The 19,661-nt window shown below is 38.9% G+C and overlaps 1 protein-coding gene across 12 annotated transcripts in view; it reads left to right on the forward strand.

The window, feature by feature from the left end:
- The window catches only part of LOC118430294 (vesicle-associated membrane protein 3-like), a 20,015-nt gene extending 2,413 nt beyond the window's left edge, over window positions 1–17,602 (forward strand). The window contains exons 2-9 of one of the 12 annotated variants that reach the window (XM_035841028.1): window positions 4,460–4,489; window positions 6,487–6,516; window positions 7,527–7,550; window positions 9,162–9,252; window positions 9,944–10,102; window positions 11,141–11,192; window positions 15,056–15,075; window positions 15,245–17,602. In XM_035841028.1, coding sequence (XP_035696921.1) covers window positions 4,460–4,489; window positions 6,487–6,516; window positions 7,527–7,550; window positions 9,162–9,252; window positions 9,944–10,102; window positions 11,141–11,192; window positions 15,056–15,072 — 403 coding nt within the window. In that variant the 3' untranslated portion in view covers window positions 15,073–15,075; window positions 15,245–17,602. Of the gene's footprint in view, window positions 1–4,459; window positions 4,490–6,486; window positions 6,517–7,526; window positions 7,551–9,161; window positions 9,253–9,943; window positions 10,103–11,140; window positions 11,193–11,282; window positions 11,335–14,826 lie in introns of all 12 variants that reach the window. The other 11 variants (XM_035841031.1, XM_035841027.1, XM_035841029.1 and 8 more) reach the window with 11 other exon arrangements.
- Window positions 17,603–19,661: the final 2,059 nt, after the last annotated feature.

The raw sequence follows: 19,661 nt of genomic DNA on the forward strand, positions 1-19,661 counted from the left end.
TCCTGACATGCTGCAAGCAAGGCCTCCCAGACACATTCCCAAAGGGCCCAGCCAGTGGTGGACAGGGCAACCTTGGGTCACTGGCATTAGCAGGGTTGGAGATCAGCAATTACTATGCCTGTCAATCAGCTATTTTGGCTGAGTGCCATATGATGGGGCTATGAATGGGGGGATCTGAGTAGCCTGACGTGATAGCCAGGCCAGGTAGACAGGCCAGGTAGCCTGGCCTGGTAGACAGCCCAGCCTTTTAAGCGAACCCTGTAAATGGGAACTTTGGTGAGAGTGAAACAAGCTTTTATTTTTATATTTCTGGAATGAATGAATGGAAATGAGGATCACTGAATCCCCAGTGGACTGTTTCAGTGTTTATCTTTCAGTACATTTGATTTTATATTCTATTATCGCACATCAGAGTGTTTCCTTACAAGTGATGATTTCATGTAAACTTGTTAACAAAACAGCAACATCTGGATTTATATTGCATGCATGTAAGTATGTGATGCATATGAAATTGATAGAAAATCATAGCATATTGCAGTTGGTCTATTTAAAATCAACGTTCAAAGCTTCATTTCAACTTGGTAAATAAATTTCATTAAAATCAATATTTTTTTCATCCCCAATATGTCATGTAACATTTCAGCATTACCAAGATAGGTGGAAAATATTTGCAGGAACTTTTTTGTTGTCAGTCTTGATCAAAACAGAGAAAGCCTCAGGTTTTATGTTCAGCAGTTTCCATTGTCTCATGCATGGTCAAATCTGTCTGTAGGCTTGTTTGTAAAATTGCATAGCCGGTAAACCACCTCATGGTATAACACAATGGCCAGGTTTGTACTGAAAATTACAAGCTGCATATCTGGACAGATTTATTTGATCCACTGTACCCACACCAGGCTTTTAGCCAGGTAGGTGTACGGGTGTACAATGTATTGTACACCCTGTTAAAAAAATAACACAAATTGTACACCCTTACACTGGGGAGCACATCCTCTGACAAGCATGAAATTCTGATTGACCAGGGATGCTGCAGGTCACAAATTTGCTTCATTCCCCCAAATTTGCACCTCAAAATGTGGGAAATGATGTTTCAGAGAGTTATAAATTTCAGAATTTTCTGAGTGAGGATGTCCCCAGACCCCCTACAATACTCGCGCCTGCAGCGCTTGCCTAATGGCAAGAAATTTGGACACCCTATGAAAAAATCCAAGCTAAAAGCCTGACTCACACCAGGATGGACCTCCAATCTTTTCGATAAGTGTGCTGGGTTCTTTTACGTGCCTGAGGTGTGGCTCTCCTCAAACACAGCGACAATTTACTTTAGTACCACTTTACAAAATTGAGGGTTCATGGGAGTCAAGGTCTGAATCTTTACTGTTGAAGGGAAGCGTCTGATTTCCTTCCTTAATTGAATTAGATCCGCCAATATACCTTTGCAGTATGACTCTGAGGCATGATCTAGACACGGTTTTTCCTGATATCGGCGAGCCAACAACCTCTCGCCGACAGCTTTTTTTTAGTGTCTAGATGGAACTGCAATATCGCCGTCAAGATATCGGGAAATTTTCTCCCGAAAGGTCCGGACCATTCGCACGATACCTTACCGATAGCTTAGCAGGGGTCCCCGACAGCTTCGTAGATGCTTCCCAACTTCGGGAAGGCTCATTAGCATATAACGCCATTTGGAAAATCGCGCTATATGTTTATGACTGCAAGCGCCATGGGTGTCCGGCCCCCTACGTTCTAGATCCCTCCCAACATCTCCACAGATATCGGTAAAAACTGTGTGTAGATTGGGCCTGAGTCACAGTATCCATCCAAGTGTTTTACATAGCCCTGTGACATAACATTAGATATCATCTCTAATAAAGCTCAATAAATGATGAATAATTTAGGGTCACCAAAATAAACTCTGATTTCTAAACTGGTGTGATGGTAGTAACCAGTTCAAATGCCGAAGGTCACCCCGATGTTTCAAAGGCTTTGGATTACTCTGATAACAACTTGCATTTAATATTATTACTTAGGAATGGATGAACTGGAAATTGCCATGTTGTTTTTACATCAGCTGATAAAAATTAAAACATCACATGTTAATGCAATCAAATAGTTACCATGATTGTAACCAAATCAGATACTGCTGCATATGATATATAATATAGATAGTGAAGGGCTTTCGCATGGCATGTTTTCAAGGTATTCGACTGAAGTTGTTGTCAGTAGCACCATTTTCCTCAGAAATGCCAGCAAAGTTACACGGAGGTTGTGGAAATGCTGTGTCTTTTCACGCCTCCTCTTCCACTGTCCGATGTCTGTTCCCCGCGGACCTGGAATGCCATTCATCTCATCAATATTTCATTGGACTGGAATGTAATCAGAGGAGGACATTGGTTTCCCACCTTCAGCTGGGGCCGGATGTGATTGGAAAGGACAAACCAATTTTCTAGGTTGGAGGGGTCAAACGTGCAAATCTACATTGCTTGATTTTCTAAAGTTGGGTTGACACCAAAATACCAATATAGTGCATGTTCATTACTAGATCCACAACTTGGTAAACATTTCAAGAAAGTTGTTTTCGTCTTCTTTGTACCAAATATGTTGCACCTCCATTTTACTACGAATCAAAGATGCAAGGGTCCACAAACCAATTTTCTAGGTTGGAGGGGTCAAACGTGCACACTTACACTTCTAAAATCTCTAGACCTATCTCTAGACCAAAAAGATTTTTTTTAAATGCAAATTTCATTCAGTATAAAATTAGTATAATTGAAAATATCACTTACTTGTATAATGAAACACAAAGAAAAACAACATAAAATACAATAACGTGACGTGAAAGAGGGAGAGGTAACAGTCATTGGTCTATAATTTAACTAACACTCAGTAATAGGTGTGTCTAAGGGATAGCTGTCATTGGTACTGTAAATGCATTTAAGTTCGCGGAGATTTAATTTCGCGGTAGCGGGAAAAAGGACTTTTCGCGGTGGTTTTAATTTCGCGGTAACACCATAGACTGCAGTCTTATACCATGATAGAAAAATGTTCGCGGTGGTTTTAAATTCGCGGTGAAGTGGTCACCGCGAAAACCGCGAACATTAATCCACCGCGAACATTTCTGCATTTACAGTATATTTGCAATTTTAGCTTAAGTTTTAAAAGTAGTGCATGTTTGGTTTGAATCTTTCAAAAAACATTAATTTGTATACTTGTAGTTACCCCACGGTAATAGCAAAGTGTAAGATACTGTCTAGTACATGATTGATTAATGTACCAAGGGAAAAACATTTGCATGACAATCATGTAATGATGGTGATGTTTTACATAAAAAGACTTAGTAAAATCTTCTTAGAGATTTTTTGTAGGTAAATTACTGAGACATCATGTTATCTGAACTTTTCTATGATTTTATTTCTTTGATATTCTGTATGTGCTTCTAATAATTTCTTTTCACTTGTATCATGTAAATATAACTATGATACGGGCTTTTAGGAAATGTATATTTTCTACTATTTTCTGCCATGACTAGATTAATTTTTCCACCTATCCCTATCCAATCCAACTTCTTACCTCCCTAATGATCTTACATAACATATTACAAGCATTCAGTCCGAATTCTACTAGCATGAATGTCTCCAGTGTCTGTTACTTGTCGTGTTTGCTATAATCCTATGATATATGCATGTCTAACTATATGTGTCGGTACTTGTGCTGTTGTGCATGTTTTGACTTGTCATCTCTTCTTGTACTTTGAAGGGTGTGTGTATGACATGAGTTGAAAACAGAATAAATGCAGAACGTTTATAATATAAAGTTGCAGAAGTCCCCGAAGAATTCAACCCTAATTGAAAACAGTAAACAAATCATATCATCTTTGTATCAATCCCAGTGGAGCAATTTTTGAATCTATCCAAAAATGCATTTTGTATATTACAAATTTACATTGTACATATATGCTTGATTTTCTAATGTTGGGTTGACACCAAAATACCAATATAGTGTTCATTACTAGATCCACAGTGGTAAACATTTCAAGAAAGTTGTTTTCGTCTTCTTTGTACCAAATATGGTGCACCTCCATTTTACTACGAATCAAAGATGCAAGGGTCCACAAATCAGGATCTACAAATCAGGACCCACAAATCACAAATCGGGATTCACCAATACTTCAGATTGATCCTGATTCGATATGCCAAATCCACAACTAGATTAATTAAAATAAGGATACGCTGGCCCCCTTCTCCTTGGAGTTGGATTCGGTTTGTTTATACCATGATTCGTGAATTGGGATGAACTCCTTGGTGAATCCTGATTCGCAAATCCTGGTAGAAATAGAGCCAAAATGCTTGGGTTGTTGGATGTACAAACAATGTAAAGATGAAGGGGCATACACACACCCTGTATATGTCTGTGTCTGTGTTTACTTTATATATATATATTTGTGTGATTGTGTCTTAAAAAGGTCTGAGACTGATGCTCAGAACGGTGAAGTGTAAGTACTCTAATCCTAGCTAACAGCTTTGCAGCCCTCTTGGTTACTTACATTACCTCACGCTTTTTTTTATACTATACTATAGTACTAGTTCTAGGAAACCATGGAGAATTGTTTTGTGTGTTGTACATGTATTTGTTGTGTTGGAATGTCAAATTTGAGAGATTCAAATCCTTGCATGAAGATCACTTCTAATATCAGGGTTTAAACTACATTTTTATAGTAAACCTTTTGCTAATATCTAGCTAGGTCCACTGATGCACCTATGGTAAAAATCATGTGCACAATGTCAATTTTGAAGAACTTGCATATTCTCCCAGTATTTTCAGCCCTGAATATAGAATACATGATGCAGTTATTATTTCAACACTTTATATGCAACTACAAATGTATAAGCAACTAGAGTTCCACGACCCCATACCTTCGCCAAATGATCCTAACCTTTACAACTGCTGTGTTAATTGTGTGTTTCATTAATTATGCAAATAAGGTTCTCATTTGCATAAATGATATTACTTGATCATCTCCTTCACCAAACAACAGACGTACACATCTATGTTAAGAGAGAAGGCTTTTATCGCATTTTCTGATAATTTATGCAAATGAGGACCTCATTTGCATAATTAATGTTCAATGATGTTCACCTGTCCATAACTTCCATATGCTACAAGTAAGAAGTTACCATCATTTACCACAATGACATTATAGCATTTTCTCATTAATTATGCAAATTATGTCTTTATTTTGCATAATATATATCTATCAATATTCTTCTCCTTCTTAGTTAAAAATGTCACATGTTGCAATGGTCCTATAATAGAACTTAGCGTGTATAGATGATTTTCTAATTAATTATGCAAATTAGATACCAATTTGCATAATTAATACATAATTATGTGACGCATCACTAAAACTATCTATACACCAAAAATCATAACAATCCGTCAACCCCTTCTTGAGTTATTCCCTTTCAAAGTCTGTCACTAAACCTACCCTGCAGTTCCAAAACAAGCCGCTAGGGAGCCCAAACCTATACCACTTACTCTTGGCATCAAGAGCTGTCTACCACTAAAAAATCACAGCCGCAGCATGTTCAGAACTCGAGATATCAAACCAGGAAGTTCCGCTGCAGTACCTTTCCAGGCCGCTAGGGGGCCCAAAATCTAATCGTTTCCAGGTCTCATCAAGACCTACACACATACCAAATATCAATACAATCCATCCAGGCGTTCTACAGTTATGCCGGTGTTCTACACACATACATACATACATACATACATACATACAAACACACGCTACCCAAAATATAACCTTCTTGGCGAAGGTAATTATTAATTACAACAGACACCTTTATACAAATAATCATGTATGGGAAATTTGTATGAAGTTGTCAGGAAATCAGTAATGATACTAATACAAAATTTCGTATCTGTACATTGTATATTTTAAGACATGGTACATTTTATTATCACTAATATCAGTAGAATTTTCCAAAAATAGCGCCGTATGGGCAACTAACTGGTCAAGATAGGAAAATGTCAGTGATCAATATCTGCTTCTGTTTGTCTGCACTTGTAGTTGTACTTTTACTTGGCCATTTACATGTACCGGGTAGCTGTTGAAGTAGTCACTGCAAATAGAATCCTCAACAGTGTTTCTGTGTGTATATGCTGCTACATTTTGTATGTAGGAGCATTAAAACTTATCATTTACAAGATCATAATATAATATGCCCTTTCATGTAATATTTGAGGATATTACATTATTTACATGTATATCTGTCACTTGATTTGCAGTTTCTTACAACTACCATGTAACTGTTTTGGAACTGCTAAAATTGATACAAAGAGGAAGCATTTCTTACACAGGATTTTACCATTGCGGAAAAAGTTGAAATTGCTTTAATAATATAAAAACAAGTTAAACCACTGCCACATAGACTTGGGCTCCTTGGAAGTAGTATTTCCTTCTCCAATGTCTGTGTTCTCTTATTAAAGGTCTGAGAATGAAGCTAATGGTGGTGACGGGTAAGTATCTGTGCATGTCTTCTGCACTGTCAGCCCCCCACCACCATCGCATGACTCCAACCCTCTTAATGTCATCATCTTAAAAGGCAGACACTTGCCCTATTTCTCTCAACTTCTCTAAGAAACGTAAGGGAAAGAAATATTTTTAAAAGCTCAGAAAATGTGTTTCTGTTTAACCAAAAGCCCAATGAATGATGGCAAAAATGATTGATTGTGATTTTGATTGTGATTTAGATTTTAAATGTAGTTGAGAGGAAAAGCAGTGTTGTATTATAAGTTACATGGTGCATGCTTATATCAACCTATAACCATCAATATTAACCAACATTTTGTTAGATGCACCATTGTCTGCCGCCACCATGCACCCTTTAATTGTTTTCCAACTGGACAAAATTGATGGACCCAGCAATTGATTTATTAACGTGCTTGGACGGTGATATTTGTTACATGTTGTCATTACTTTGATCATTCTGAATGTTGAACCATTGTAACAGTCTTGCACAAGTTTTACGTATATTTGCACGTTGTCTCTTAATATTTTACACATGCAAGTCTTGTATGTTCACATCCTTTCACAATCTATGAGTATGAATCTGCACAAAGCATTCCATGGTCATACCTGTATGATGATGATTTAGGTTGTCCATTTGCCAAGTTTTTGGGGAGTTCCATACTTTTTTTACATAAAAGTTGATGTTTACTATGAATATTCCCTTGGAATGGAAGCCTTATATACAGTTGTATGTATATTTACATGTATGACAGTGTTACTGGTAGATGTGTCATATATTTATGACAGAGGGTATCTAATAAACTTTATAAACCTAAAACATACTTTAATACAGATAGTTTTTACAGATTATCGTTGCCTTTGTAGATATCCAATCAGGTGAGAATAACAAGATATATACCTTTATTAATGACGGGTATATGTAGTTGCGTACTTGTTTGTTGAAATTCGTAAATGGCTGCTTAAATCTCTCCCTTTGTTTGTAATGCTCTCATTGGAGGTCTGCACCTGAAGGAGGAGAAGGGTAAGTTGGTCACATGTCTGTTGTGCAATGGTTGTTTGTGACCTGCAATTATGGAAAATATCACAAGGTGGAGCTCCTGCATTGTCCAATATGGCAAAAGCTTTGTATGATTTCAATGTATGCCTACGGTGTTCAACACCAACATGAGATGCATGTCAATGTATGAATGGTGTTCATCGCAAAGAACAGGTACCAAGGACAGGTCTGTGTTTATATGTGTTGTGTGTATGGTGTTCAGCACCAAGGACAGGTATATATGTGTTCCTATGTGTGTATGGTGTTCAGCACCAAGGACAGGTATGTGTGTGTTCCAATGTGTTGTGTGTATGGTGTTCAGCACCAATGACAGGTATGTGTGTGTTCCTATGTTTGTATGGTGTTCAGCACCAAGGACAGGTATGTATGTTTTCCTATGTGTGTATGGTGTTCAGCACCAAGGACAGATATGTATGTGTTCCTATGTGTGTATGGTGTTCAGCACCAAGGACAGGTATGTATGTGTTCCTATGTGTGTATGGTGTTCAGCACCAAGGACAGGTGTGTGTGTGCCTATGTGTGTGTGCCTGTGTGTATATGGTGTTCAGCACCAAGGACAGATATGTATGTGATCCTATGTGTGTATGGTGTTCAGCACCAAGGACAGGTATGTATGTGTTCCTATGTGTGTATGGTGTTCAGCACCAAGGACAGGTGTGTGTGTGCCTATGTGTGTGTGCCTATGTGTATATGGTGTTCAGCACCAAGGACATGTATGTATGTGATCCTATGTGTGTATGGTGTTCAGCACCAAGGACAGGTATGTATGTGTTCCTATGTGTGTATGGTGTTCAGCACCAAGGACAGGTATCTGTGTGTTCCTATGTGTGTATGGTGTTCAGCACCAAGGACATGTATGTGTGTGTTCCTATGTGTGTATGGTGTTCAGCACCAAGGACATGTATGTGTGTGTTCCTATGTGTGTATGGTGTTCAGCACCAAGGACATGTATGTGTGTGTTCCTATGTGTGTATGGTGTTAAGCACCAAGGACAGGTGTGTGTGCCTATGTGTGTATGGTATTAAGCACCAAGGACATGTATGTGTGTGTTCCTATGTGTGTGGTGTTCAGCACCAAGGACAGGTATGTATGTGTTCCTATGTGTTGTGTGTATGGTGTTCAGCACCAAGGACAGGTATGTGTGTGTTCCTATGTGTGTATGGTGTTCAGCACCGAGGACAGGTATGTGTGTGTTCCTATGTGTTGTATGTATGGTGTTCAGCACCAAGGACAGGTATGTATGTGTTCCTATGTATGTATGGTGTTCAGCACCAAGGACAGGTATGTGTGTGTTCCTATGTGTGTATGGTGTTAAGCACCAAGGACAGGTGTGTGTGCCTATGTGTGTATGGTATTAAGCACCAAGGACAGGTATGTATGTGTTCCTATGTATGTATGGTGTTCAGCACCAAGGACAGGTATGTGTGTGTTCCTATGTGTTGTGTGTATGCTGTTCAGCACCAAGGACAGGTATGTGTGTGTTCCTATGTGTGTATGGTGTTCAGCACCAAGGACAGGTGTGTGTGCTTATAAAAGGTGTTATGTAAACACAGGCCTCTGTTGTGTCTCCCTCAGGTCGACAGGATCTGGGATCTCCGGGCTCCCTCCCCCGTCTGCAGCCGCCCACAACAAGAGGCTACAGCAGACACAGGCACAGGTGGACGAGGTACGGTAACCATGGCAATGTCAGGGTCACATTCCCAACACGGGGGAAATGTTAAAGGTTAAGGTAGTACCATAGTGGGTTGTAATGTACTGTGTCTGGGGCATGGTATTGGGAGGCGGAGCAATCTGCATACACATGTATGGAGCACAAATGCTGCAAGTTATGTCTTGCATAGTCCTGTGGTTAGCGACCTTGCTTCTGGACTAAGAGGTTGGGAATTCGAATCTCGGCTGTTGTCGTTCATTATGCTGCAGAAAGGGTCCCCCGGTCAACAACTTAATGTACCCAGGAAATCAACTGAGGCTGCTACCAGTTGAGCTATAGGGACATCCCCTGCTTCTGGGTTGGAGTACAAACAAAAAGATGATTGATAAAAGTACAATATAGCAGAATTTTTGTACGTAACCAGGATACACATACTGTGCTTATGTTTCGGTGTCTATCAGACACCCTCTTCAGACCTTCTGACTGCCGTTCTGCTTCTCGCTGCTTTATGTAGCCGATGTAGAAGCTCCTGTCAGAAGCTCTGAAGAGGGTGTCTGATAGTCACCAAAATGTAAGCACAGTAAGTATATACTGGTTGTGTACAAGAATTCTCCTATATCCTATATTCTACCATGATGAAATTGTTTTCGGAAGATTGATAAAAGTATTACAGTGCTGAAGAATTGACATGTGAGGTTTGTTGCAGGTGGTGGATATAATGCGCGTGAACGTGGACAAGGTGTTGGAGCGAGATCAGAAGTTGTCGGAACTGGACGACCGTGCCGACGCGCTGCAACAGGGGGCCTCCCAGTTTGAGACGAGCGCCAAGAAACTCAAGAGCAAGTACTGGTGGAAAAATCTCAAGGTACGGTCATCGTGAGAACATGGTGCTGATGATATGTAGCAATATGGATTAAGAATCAGTTAAAGTTGAAGTAACTGTGTCAAGTTTTCAAGTCATGATTCTGCAAAAAGTTGTTCTTATTTTTTTACTCTTATTCAGAAAACTTTTTCTGTTATCGCAATTCCCTTTAACAAATGGGGAAAAAAAAAGAAATTTCCAATCAATGTGTACAAATTTATGTTTCTTAATAAATCTGCACGTTTCTATATCTCTTCCAAACCATTTTTGTTGGTCAATATTGACGGAATGGTCTTAAATTTTTGGCGGCATGATGGCCACTGGCTAGAGCCCTGCTCTCATTGGCAGGAACATGTGAATCCAGTTGTGAATTTCTGCATACAAACAAGCAACTGTTATTTGTTTTCTTAGTTGTTTCTATACTCACTTTCAATTTTGACCAAATCTTCTGTCAAAATTTGGTTTGAAAAGTCGACACTTGGATAGAGATTCAACTTTAAACAGAGTTAAGTCAACGTAATCAGGACAACCACACTTCCTCGTCACAATTCCATTCATGTACATTGTATCAAACCCTTTGATATGTTGTACAGCAAGCAGGGCTAGAGATATAACCCTTAAAGCTGCATCATATAAATGTACAGAAAAGATGATTCAAACTCATAAACATAGTACATTTATTTTATTGTCTCCAGCCCTGTTTTGCCAATTTCATTATACATCTTCATGTCATTTCATGTCTTTCATTACACAACATTTTATATATATGTTTAGTTGTCGATATAACTTATGCTCATGTTGATTATTTGCTCTACATTATAGTTTGTGTTGAAAGTTTTCATCTTATTTGATCCATGTTTTAAAATGATCAAGATATTTTAAGTCTTTGAATATTGCTTTGAGCTGTTTGAATTTAGTTTGAATGTCAAGTATTTTTTATTTGTTTGTATTTGTTAATATCTCACTTTTGTTCCTTGTTTACAAAGAGCCTTGTTTACTAGTTTGTTTCACACATACAATTTGTTTCTTTTTACCTCTTAGATGTGGCTGATCCTGATTGCCGTTATTGTTATAATAATTGTCATTATTGTGGGTGAGTATTTTACGGCTACATTATCTCCTACACTAACTGAACTCTCCTTACTAACTGTCTTGCCTTCTGACATCTTTTCCCCGACTCCAGATGATGATCATTTTGGGGGCTGTGGTTCTGATAATAATCGTAATTATTGTCCGTGAGTATTTTCCGCTGCTTTCTCCACTGTCCCTTGTGCACTGAGGAAAGGTCTGCCTGCAAAAATTGGCTCTGAAGTGAAAGATTTCCAATGTATAATGTTTAGGAAAAATAACTTCATTCATTTAAGTCTTGAAACCCATTCAGGGTTCTAGCCAGGATTTCATTTTAGCGTAGTAGGAATGGCATGGTAGCATAGTGACCAATCAGGAGATTGGTGTGGAAGGGGGGGTCTTGGCACTTCAACAGTGAGATTTTGACAATGTAGAGTTAAAAGTTGGCACTCTGTTAACATCACATGTAATTTGAAGGATTTTTTGGTCAGTTTTGAATGGCATATCATCATTTTTCAGACGTTGATTCATTGTTCAGACATTGATTAGACATTGTTGAACAAGCAAATGATAGCAAAGCACCACTACACTACTTAGAAATTAGTGTAGTGTCCCTTATTTTAGCGTAGTGGTCACAAATCTTAGCGTAGTGGCCCACTATGCTAAAATGCACTAGCTAGAACCCTGCCATTCAAGTTGGCACACTTAATTAAAGTGAGGGAAAAGAAATGGTGATGACAGGGTTAGCTTTTAGGTGGCAGGCCTACATACTTTGGGTTTCGATCCCAGGATTCACACCCTGAAGTTTAGCGACCGTCTCTTCTAGGAAATACTTCTGAAGCAGAAAAGTAGTGTATGGGAATAAAGGATATCTCTCTAGTAAGAACAATCAAGTTACAGTTTCTCCAGCCTCTCAAATTTAGTGAATTTTTCTGAAAAAAATTATGTGTTTGGGGGTCGAAACAATGTGAAACGTAGGGCATTTTCTTACAGGATCGAAACTGTCACCTATAATATGATGACACAAAAATGATTTTAGTCACATGATTCGTCAGACAACTTGTAAATATCAGGTTCTTTGTCTACAATGTACAGTGTAAGGTAGTACTTTTGATTTGCAGTAGAAATCTTTCATTATAAGAGCCAGTTTCTGTGACATCTGCTTTTACTAATCTTGCATGACAAAAGGGTGTTAACGATGTACCTCTGAAATAAGCAGGTCTTATTTGATTAGCATTAAAATTCTGCATTCTTTTAGGTCATAACTCATGAATTAAATGCATAAAAAGTATAATTCGTGCATCTCAATATAGTTGAGGCCCTGCTTACATTTGGCCTGTGTGTAATATACTACAATGTACCTGCTTACTTGAGAGAAACAACTGTAATGTATGTGATGTATGCATGCATGTATGCTGTAACTGACTTATAACATAGCATTCCTGTCTATGGCTGTCTTGCTTCTAGAATTCTTGTTAAAAAAAAAGATATTGTAAGGGCTCATTCACACATGTGCGTACAGTCAAGTCCTTATGAGTTTCATAAAGCCCCCTTTACAAATCAAGAATTTAGCTCGGCCGAGTTGTCAGCAAGCTCTAATTACGAGGAGGTATGACCCTGATGCCGACGAAGAAACTCTGCCATTTGTTCGTCGGCATCAGGGTCATACCTCTTCATAATTTAGATCTCGCTGACAACTCGGCTGAGCTAAATTCTTGATTTGTAAAGGGGGCTTAATGACATTTGTTTGTCTTTGGTGAAGTTAGCAACGGAAAGTTTTTTTAATATATATCCAGGTGAAAAACAACCTCTTTCTCGCAAACTGAACCTAAACAAAAAATGTCAATTTGGAACTTATACAGAGTTGAATGTATACACAAATGTGAACAGGCCCTTACCTGATATGCGCACTTGAAATGCATGTTTGCACTAGTAGCATATTCACACTTATAGCTGCTCTTTGTCCTTGGCACAGAATGGTGATAACTGTGTTTGCATGTCTACAGTCTTGTCCAGGGTTCATGTCACTGACAGTTTGGCTGAAAATGTTTGGGTTCTTTCAAATCAGTAATCGTGTCCCTTGAAAGTTTTGGTGTAAGAGATGAAAACTGACTGAAAGTATATGAAAATATTTGTTTCCAAAGGGTCTTACAGAAATGCTTGTACTTGAGCCCTGTGCAGACACTGCATTTCTGCAAGCTTGTGACGTGACAGCATGCTCTATTGCTAGCTATGTGAAACTGGAAAACTCATGTGATGCGATGCATAGCTTCAGTGCACCGCTGAAACGCATGTCTACGACTCCAGCTCTGTATCCTAATGTGCAACTTGCTCACACACGCACAAAGTGCATGGGTCTGCCTGCAGAAGTACTAGTAGTCATACCATTGCCGATGCATGGAAAGGTAGCGTGCCCCCTTAACGTAGCAAATGCACCTTTTATAGGCATGCGAGTCAAAACCCTCCCGCATCCCAGAAGAAATTGTCATTATCTAATTTTACTCCCGACTAGTTCCTAACCAACATGAAACCCCAGTTAACTGTTCCTCCTAAATGTTGTGTTGTCTGTTCTTGGTCGTGTCCTGTGGTTCCTACAACTAATGCCAGTGTCACGTTTTGTTTTAAAACTGTGGCTCGGCTTTTTGTGTGAACAAAAAGTATGATATCAACTAGAAACATAACGATTGAAAGCAAGTACAAAGTGTTTATCTTTAGATTGCCTAGCCCAACTCAAACACATTCATTTATCTATTTGGTGACCAGCTTCTCCAGCTCTGTCCTGCCACTTACTACACAATGTAATTGTACACCACAGGGTGTCCGTATTTGGAAAGAAAGATATAAAAGAGGGAGAAACATAACAAAAACAAATGTAATCATTTCTTGGAGGTAAACACAATGGCAACAAAGCACACAAAATGTTTTTGAAGTTCTAGTTATGAACATGATTTGTGTATATTTCTTGATGTACACTTTTATTTTTTGTTCTTGCAAACATCTTGGCAGAGCTTTGGTTTGCAAGTGTGACTATGGCATCACAGACAACGACCTTCTAACACGCTGATACTGTCACAATGTCTTTGTCAATTTTGTTTGTCCTATTTATTTCATTCTGTACATGTACTTACTAAGTAAACTGTAATGTCAATGTATATTTCCAAGTAAATTGAATGTTTCAATTCTTAAAGGAAGTGATAGTTTGTATATGACATTATGTTCCTGTAAAATGTTATCAACTCTGCAAAGTGATTGTAGCATGATTTACATACTATTATTAAAACATGACAGTCCACCGGAGTAAGAAAGTTTACTGCTTTGCTTAAACATAGAAAAGGGCAACATCTAAACTTTTGCACTGGTTATCACCAGTGAATTCTGCATGCACATCTGTAGTACGAATTGGTGGAAAAAATAGAATGAAAGACACACTCTATGTGGACTGCCAAATGTCAGAATAATGTATCAGTTCTGTTTTTGAATTTTCTGTGTCGATTTCGTGTGGTGACGGTGTCCCTCTGGTGTGGTGTTACAAAAATTTGACATCATTGCAATCTGGGATTTCATGTTGCGAAGGAATATGGTTGAGTATTCTCCCTGCAAAAATTTGTGGTAACAATGACTTTCTCTCCCGTTCCACCCGTTCCCAAACCACACAACAGTTTACTTTTACAAGTAGGCATGAGGCATATAAGTCCGTTCTGCAGGCCCCCTTTTTGCACAATATGTGTCTATGGGTTGTTCTGTCATACTTTATATCAATCTTTACCTTTGTGTACAAGGTTTTTATCTTTGCAAAGTTTACATTCCAACTAATGAGGCATGATTTGACCCCCTCCCCCTCTACCTTCTCCTATCCTTTGCTGTGGCTGTTGTTTCATCGTATGATAGTGTGGGCAACTCAGTGATGGGTAGGCATTCCACTCAGTCTTCACTGTCTTGTACCACACATCGAGATTTACGTCTTTATGTTCGTTCACCGTTATGGTTACATTTTCATTTCAATTGCACATGCTTTTATTTTTAACCCCCGCACCTCTACCCCCTCCCTCCCCCCTCCCCGATCCTTCATGTTTGCAGTGTGGGCGGTGACATCGAACCAGTAAGGGGGCGACAGCGCGACGGAGGAGCGAAACAGCATTGTAGGATAGTACAAAATTATAAAGCATTCCTGTACAGGGCTGGAAATTAACCTCACCCCCCACTCCCCAATGTGGATACATTTGTGAAATAGCCCTTTCTTTGGTGTATTTGAAGTTATGGTACAGTACATATCATTGTCTAGTGGAAGTGACAAAAATGTAATCCATGTACCCCAGACGAATTTCACTCTTTGATGTTCAAATCAACTCTGTGCACTTACTAAAAGGAGGAAAACCTAAGGGCATTTCAAGCATTGTTCACAAACTTAGTACAATCTAGTGTTGTACTGAAAAACGTTTTGCATAGCCCCCTTTTCTCTGCGACAGAGATTATTCATACTGTGAGCAGTGTACGTCCATACAAGTCCTTAATTTCCATCCCTGTTGAAAGCTATGAGAATATTTAAATGTTGTATAGGTTATTTTTCATGTTCTAGCACCTAGGTTTGAATGTGCATGACAACATTCACAACAGACAGATATGTTTCACTTCAGAAAAACTGTCCCAGGTGCATGAGATATAGTTGGTATGTCAGTCCAGTGTGTGTGTCAAGACAGTGTGTGTGTGCGTGAAGTAGAGTTTGAGGGGGGAGATATAGCTATATGTTCTGTATAGAGTTACAGACGATTTTGCCATTGGAGGATAAATATAAAAAATAAGCAGAAATACTGTATCACTGTGTAAAATAGGAATGTATTAGACAGGTAGAATGGAAAGTAGACGACTTATGTCAGTGTAATGATATTTGGCCTCCCATGACAGGAATTATTCTTGGGAAATAACTTTCTTCCAAATCATAAGAAAGGAGTACACCATCTTGAACAAGCTTTTAAAAGGATAATCATATAGTCTGGTGTCCTATCTCTTTTTGTTTGTAAAACGTATCAGGCACTTGTTCCTTGTTATAAAACCTTTCTTCTTTAATCCTATAAGATGGTGTTAATTTAGCTAGAGGAACAATATTTTAAGGATGAGTTTTGACAATTTTGTAGCATAACGTACTATTACATCTCTTTTAGAAGCTTGTTCAAACAATGGCCTTTCTTGTACCATGTTTTGTATAGTTGTGTAGATCCGTGTATGTAGCTGGGGTGAATAAAAAAACATAAGATGTATGAGTGAACTTCGTGTCTTGAAAGTGTACAAAATGAGGCAAGAAAAGTCACACCAAATGTGACTAGATAGTTTCCTCTATTTCTATTTAAGCTTATGTTTCTGTTGTTAACTATGCAGAGGGGTGTCTTGATGTAATGCATATAATTATTCAGTATAAACCAAGAAAACGAAAAAAATACAGGTACTTTTAATGTTAGACAATCTGCAGTACAAGATGTTGGCTTGGTTTTTAGTTTTCTTGGACTTATGCAGCTGCATGGTGACATGGACATTTTTACAAGTAGGTCCTAGTTATTAACAATAGCTACAGGCAAGTTGCTATCCCTTTTTGGCTATTTTTCTCTCAACAACTCTAAAAGATGTTTCTTCTTTGCTTTTTCAAGGTGGGGCTATTTGCTCATTTTGTGGCAACATTATGCATTTGTTTTGATGTTTGCTCAAACCCTTTCTGTACCATGCGTAGTGAAACAACAGACCAGAATATGTCTTACTGAATCAGATGGGAAAAATCCAAACAATCATCTTAAGTAATGCCCTGGTATAATGAAAGCGGCAACACTACAGAAAAATGAATCAAAAAGCTGCTTTTTGAGCACGCAAAAGGCCATGTGTCTGTTATACAGGTACTACCGCTGAAACTACTGAAATGGCAATTTGCAGTGAAACAAAAAGAGTGGTCAGCCTTGCCTGTGTTGTTTTGAATAGTAGTTTCATAAAGGCCGAAAAGGAACATAACCTTGTGTACTATTTCTTTTCTATTTGGCGTAATAGTAGGACGGTTCCAGAATGTGACCTAAGCGCTCTTTTTATTTGAATAATAACACGCAACAAGGGGTAAAACGTCTCATTAAAGATAGTTTTCGTCTGGGATTTTCAGTGAACAATATCTGAATTCTAAGTTTTATGTTACTGGTTGCATCTATACCTGCTCTTGCCTGTAGTTATTGTTGCTGCATTGTGCTGTGTATATTTAGCTGTTCCTTGCTGATTCTAGGTGCTAGCAGCTGCTGTCTTTATCCACACTAGCCATTCAGTGCTGTTCTCACCAGTCCAGCCGCAGTGCAGTGTAAGTCGTACAGAATGTATCAGGCCGCTAGTGTTCACAACTTGTTGGCAACATCTATGGTTAGACAGACTCCCCTGAAAGAGAAATTACACAGTCCCACATGTTACACATAATGTACAGGCTCTACTTGTCATTTCTTCTGGCTGTGCTACCTAGTGCTAAGGTAAGACTTCAGTAGGGATGGGTATTGGTACAGAAAATTATTGTCCTGGACCTGAACTTGGACCTAATTATCTGTGGAAACATGTGAATAGGCGATACTCAAAACAATGGTCCATTTCGCTACAAAGGATTCTGTTTAGTGGAGTATCTGATGTCCATTTGAATGTGTTTTAAAATTCTTGTAAACTACGCATCTGTTTTAGACCAAGTTTGACTAGAAACTTGGTAGAAATGGCTATCAAATCTCATCTTCTTTGCTCTTGTAATTCTCTTGGACCTGTAAGCCCCAAAACACGTGATTGCCTGGCAGTATGATGCGTTCGTTTTCTAATCTGTCAAACATCTGGTCCACTGATTTTTTTCTGGTCCAGTTTTTCTGGACCGGTCCAATAAGAAAAACGGTTTTGTACCCACCCTAGTCCTCAGTCTTCTTTCTCTGATGTTCGTCGAATCATCATTGAAGTGGCTAGGTCAGAGGGCATGAGGTCAAGACGTCAAGACGTCACAGATTCTATTCCAGGCTAGAGGTCATGTCGTTGGAAAAGGCACTTAACACTCTTTGCCTCACTCCACCCAGCCAGGTGTCAAAAAACCCGACTTTGGTTGGGGAGGTACATTTGTAATAGCTGGTGGAAGAAGAGGATATGGCTCTGCCTTCCAATACGGTGTTCTAGACAGTATATTAAGAGACCACTGCCCTTCCGGCCTCAAAAAAAGGTTATGGGACTACCGGCGTTACCTTTGGAACAATCATATACTACCATCTAGATAAAAAGGAAAGACCACTGTGTATGTGTTTGGACTTTGTTCAAGAAAAATTGAAATAGCATATGTACACAAGAGCTTTATTTTCTGTTTTCTTATGAAACATTCCACTCCATTCCCATGAAGAAACGTTTGCACTTAACCCTTTTTCTGATTGAACAAAATGTCACCAGTGGAATTTGCACATGGGTCCCGTTTTTAAGTATGCACATACATTAGTCAATGTCAAAAGTTATTGATTGGTTAATTGGTATTAGTGTGTGTGCAGATGCAGGAGTATTGACAGTTCTATGTACTGTGAGGATGGCATCTGAAGGACTAAAGCCCACTGGAGTGTTTATAAAGCTTTAGAATAAATGCCCGTGCCATTAGGAGGAGGGAAGACTATGCGATCGTGCAGTTTGCGCTCGAGGCGCCATGGGGCGCTTCACTGCAGGTTTCCTATCAAGCCATACACCTTTCTCACGCGGCGGCCATGATAGATCGAAGAAGAGGTCAATGAGGCAAACAGACAAAACTTATTTCTAAAATCAGGTCCCATTTAGTTTTCCCCCAAACCACACAAATTTTCATGATATAAGATAGAATAATAAATATTACAAAAAGTGTTATGCACCGAAAGATGTAGCAATTTAGAGTAGTGTAGACTGACCCCATAGTCCCTTAAGAGATGCAAAATAAAAACATAATAATGCAAATTTTTAACGAAATTGCAGCCATTCACTTATTGGTCGATTTCCTAATTGGCAGGCTACCATTGGTCGAACTGCTAATTATGATGGACAGCCTTTTGTTTGCCACATTGAACTCGTTTTAGATCTATCATGGCCGCCGCGTGAGAAAGGTGTATATGGCCGTGTTCTGGACGGTTGGATATACCCGTTAATGAGCAAATGACGGCATCCAAAACTCTACAGGTGATTTATTTAGAATCACGGCGCGTCTGGAGAAATCTATTTTGATACCAAAGCAAACTTGCATATCTGATAATTATTATAAATGTTATAACCGTACATGCTTGTAAAAAAATGGAGGTACTCTTTTAGTTGATTGCTGTTGATACATTCTGGTTAATGTTTAGGTATACCATGGTCTTATTGCCCTTTAAATAAAGACAATGTGAAATACATTTTCGGCGGTATTAGTCCATATTTGACTGTCGCAAATACTGAAAGCGGACGGAAGGTCCCTGTTCAACTACCGAAAATTCAGCACCTCGGAGAGGTCCGTGACAGACTACGGTCC

Source organism: Branchiostoma floridae, chromosome 14, assembly GCF_000003815.2.
Source record: "Branchiostoma floridae strain S238N-H82 chromosome 14, Bfl_VNyyK, whole genome shotgun sequence".
Classification (NCBI taxonomy): Eukaryota; Metazoa; Chordata; class Leptocardii; order Amphioxiformes; family Branchiostomatidae; genus Branchiostoma; species Branchiostoma floridae.